At 36.9% G+C, this 1,199-nt stretch overlaps 1 protein-coding gene across 1 annotated transcript in view; it reads right to left on the reverse strand.

The window, feature by feature from the left end:
• LOC105267073 (allatostatin-A receptor) overlaps positions 1 to 1,199 on the reverse strand; it is a gene marked incomplete at its 5' end in the record, with an annotated part of 44,232 nt that extends 43,033 nt beyond the window's left edge. Inside the window, 1 exon segment of the mRNA XM_011305688.1 lies at positions 261 to 1,199. Within this exon segment, the coding sequence (XP_011303990.1) occupies positions 261 to 331 (71 nt within the window).

Below are 1,199 nucleotides of genomic sequence, written 5' to 3' on the forward strand. Positions count from 1 at the left end.
TGTTCAGATTAAAAAATTAGCCTTGACTCATTAAAACCGCGTCATCGAATCACGAGATATCGATAATAGTCTTTCCCCCACGTAAACTCACTCGAGATAAAATCGGTGAAACGTCTCGATAAAAATTCCCTGCATTCAAATTTCCATGAAAAATAAATTTGGCGGGCAAAAAAAAAATGGCAGGACTCATCCCCCGAGGGCATTCCTCCCCAAAGATTAATAAAAAAATTGAAAAACGATAAAAATACTGATTATCTCACCTGACACTCGAGTCTACCCCGAGAGTTGAGGACTCAATCGACATTTCGCTCGCATCAAGATTCACTGGCATTTCTATTTTGAGATTGTTAAAAATTCCTTGAGCAAACTGTTCCACCGTCGAAATGGCAATTTCTCACCACTATATTTTAAATAATCACTGGCTCCAGAATTTCTATCATTTATTATCAGATTATTCACAATTCGTTGTTCTCATGAGCACAGATAATCGCTAATCCATTTAATTGGACAAATCGGATCTACGAATTTTTAATACAAAGCGAGGATTTCCGTTTTATAATCCCTTTTGTCCCAGTTATATCAGTCATTTGTTTTTCGACCCTCAAATCTTGGATCAATTTTTGTCAGTCTGAACAGATCAACTAGAGGAATTAAAATTCATCATTAAATCTCTAACGATGACACCAGATTTTTCAGCGCAATTCCAATTCCAATTTTGTCGTCATTATTTTTAGATTTATTTATTAAAACTTTTCGTTTGTTCATTTGTCATTCTCATGATTGTTGTATCGTACGTTTGTTTAATCGATTCTCCTCCCCGAATTTTTTACACCTGTATTTTTGCAATTTGGCAGATGCTCAACGTTTTCGTCGATCTTCTCTTCGAGTCACGCGGTTGAGATTAAAATTGACAAACAAATATTTCTTTATGCAAATCACTTTGTTAAGATTATGGTTACTCTCTCGATGGTAATTAATGATAGTTTTGGGGATTTATTTTGGTGGTCGGGGAGAGGGAGAGGGGGAGAGCGGAGATTTGACATTTTGGGGGGATTTTTTTATTTGGAAAATCGGTCGGAATTGATCCGGGGGGACACACTGGGGCTGTTGTATTTTATCATTTTAGGCGGGGATTTCTCCGGCATCGGGGACTTGAGTTTTACTTTTTTTTTTATGCAATTTTTGGGGAGAATCTGGCC

Source organism: Fopius arisanus, unplaced genomic scaffold (assembly GCF_000806365.1).
Source record: "Fopius arisanus strain USDA-PBARC FA_bdor unplaced genomic scaffold, ASM80636v1 scaffold00002, whole genome shotgun sequence".
In the NCBI taxonomy this organism is placed as follows: domain Eukaryota; kingdom Metazoa; phylum Arthropoda; class Insecta; order Hymenoptera; family Braconidae; genus Fopius; species Fopius arisanus.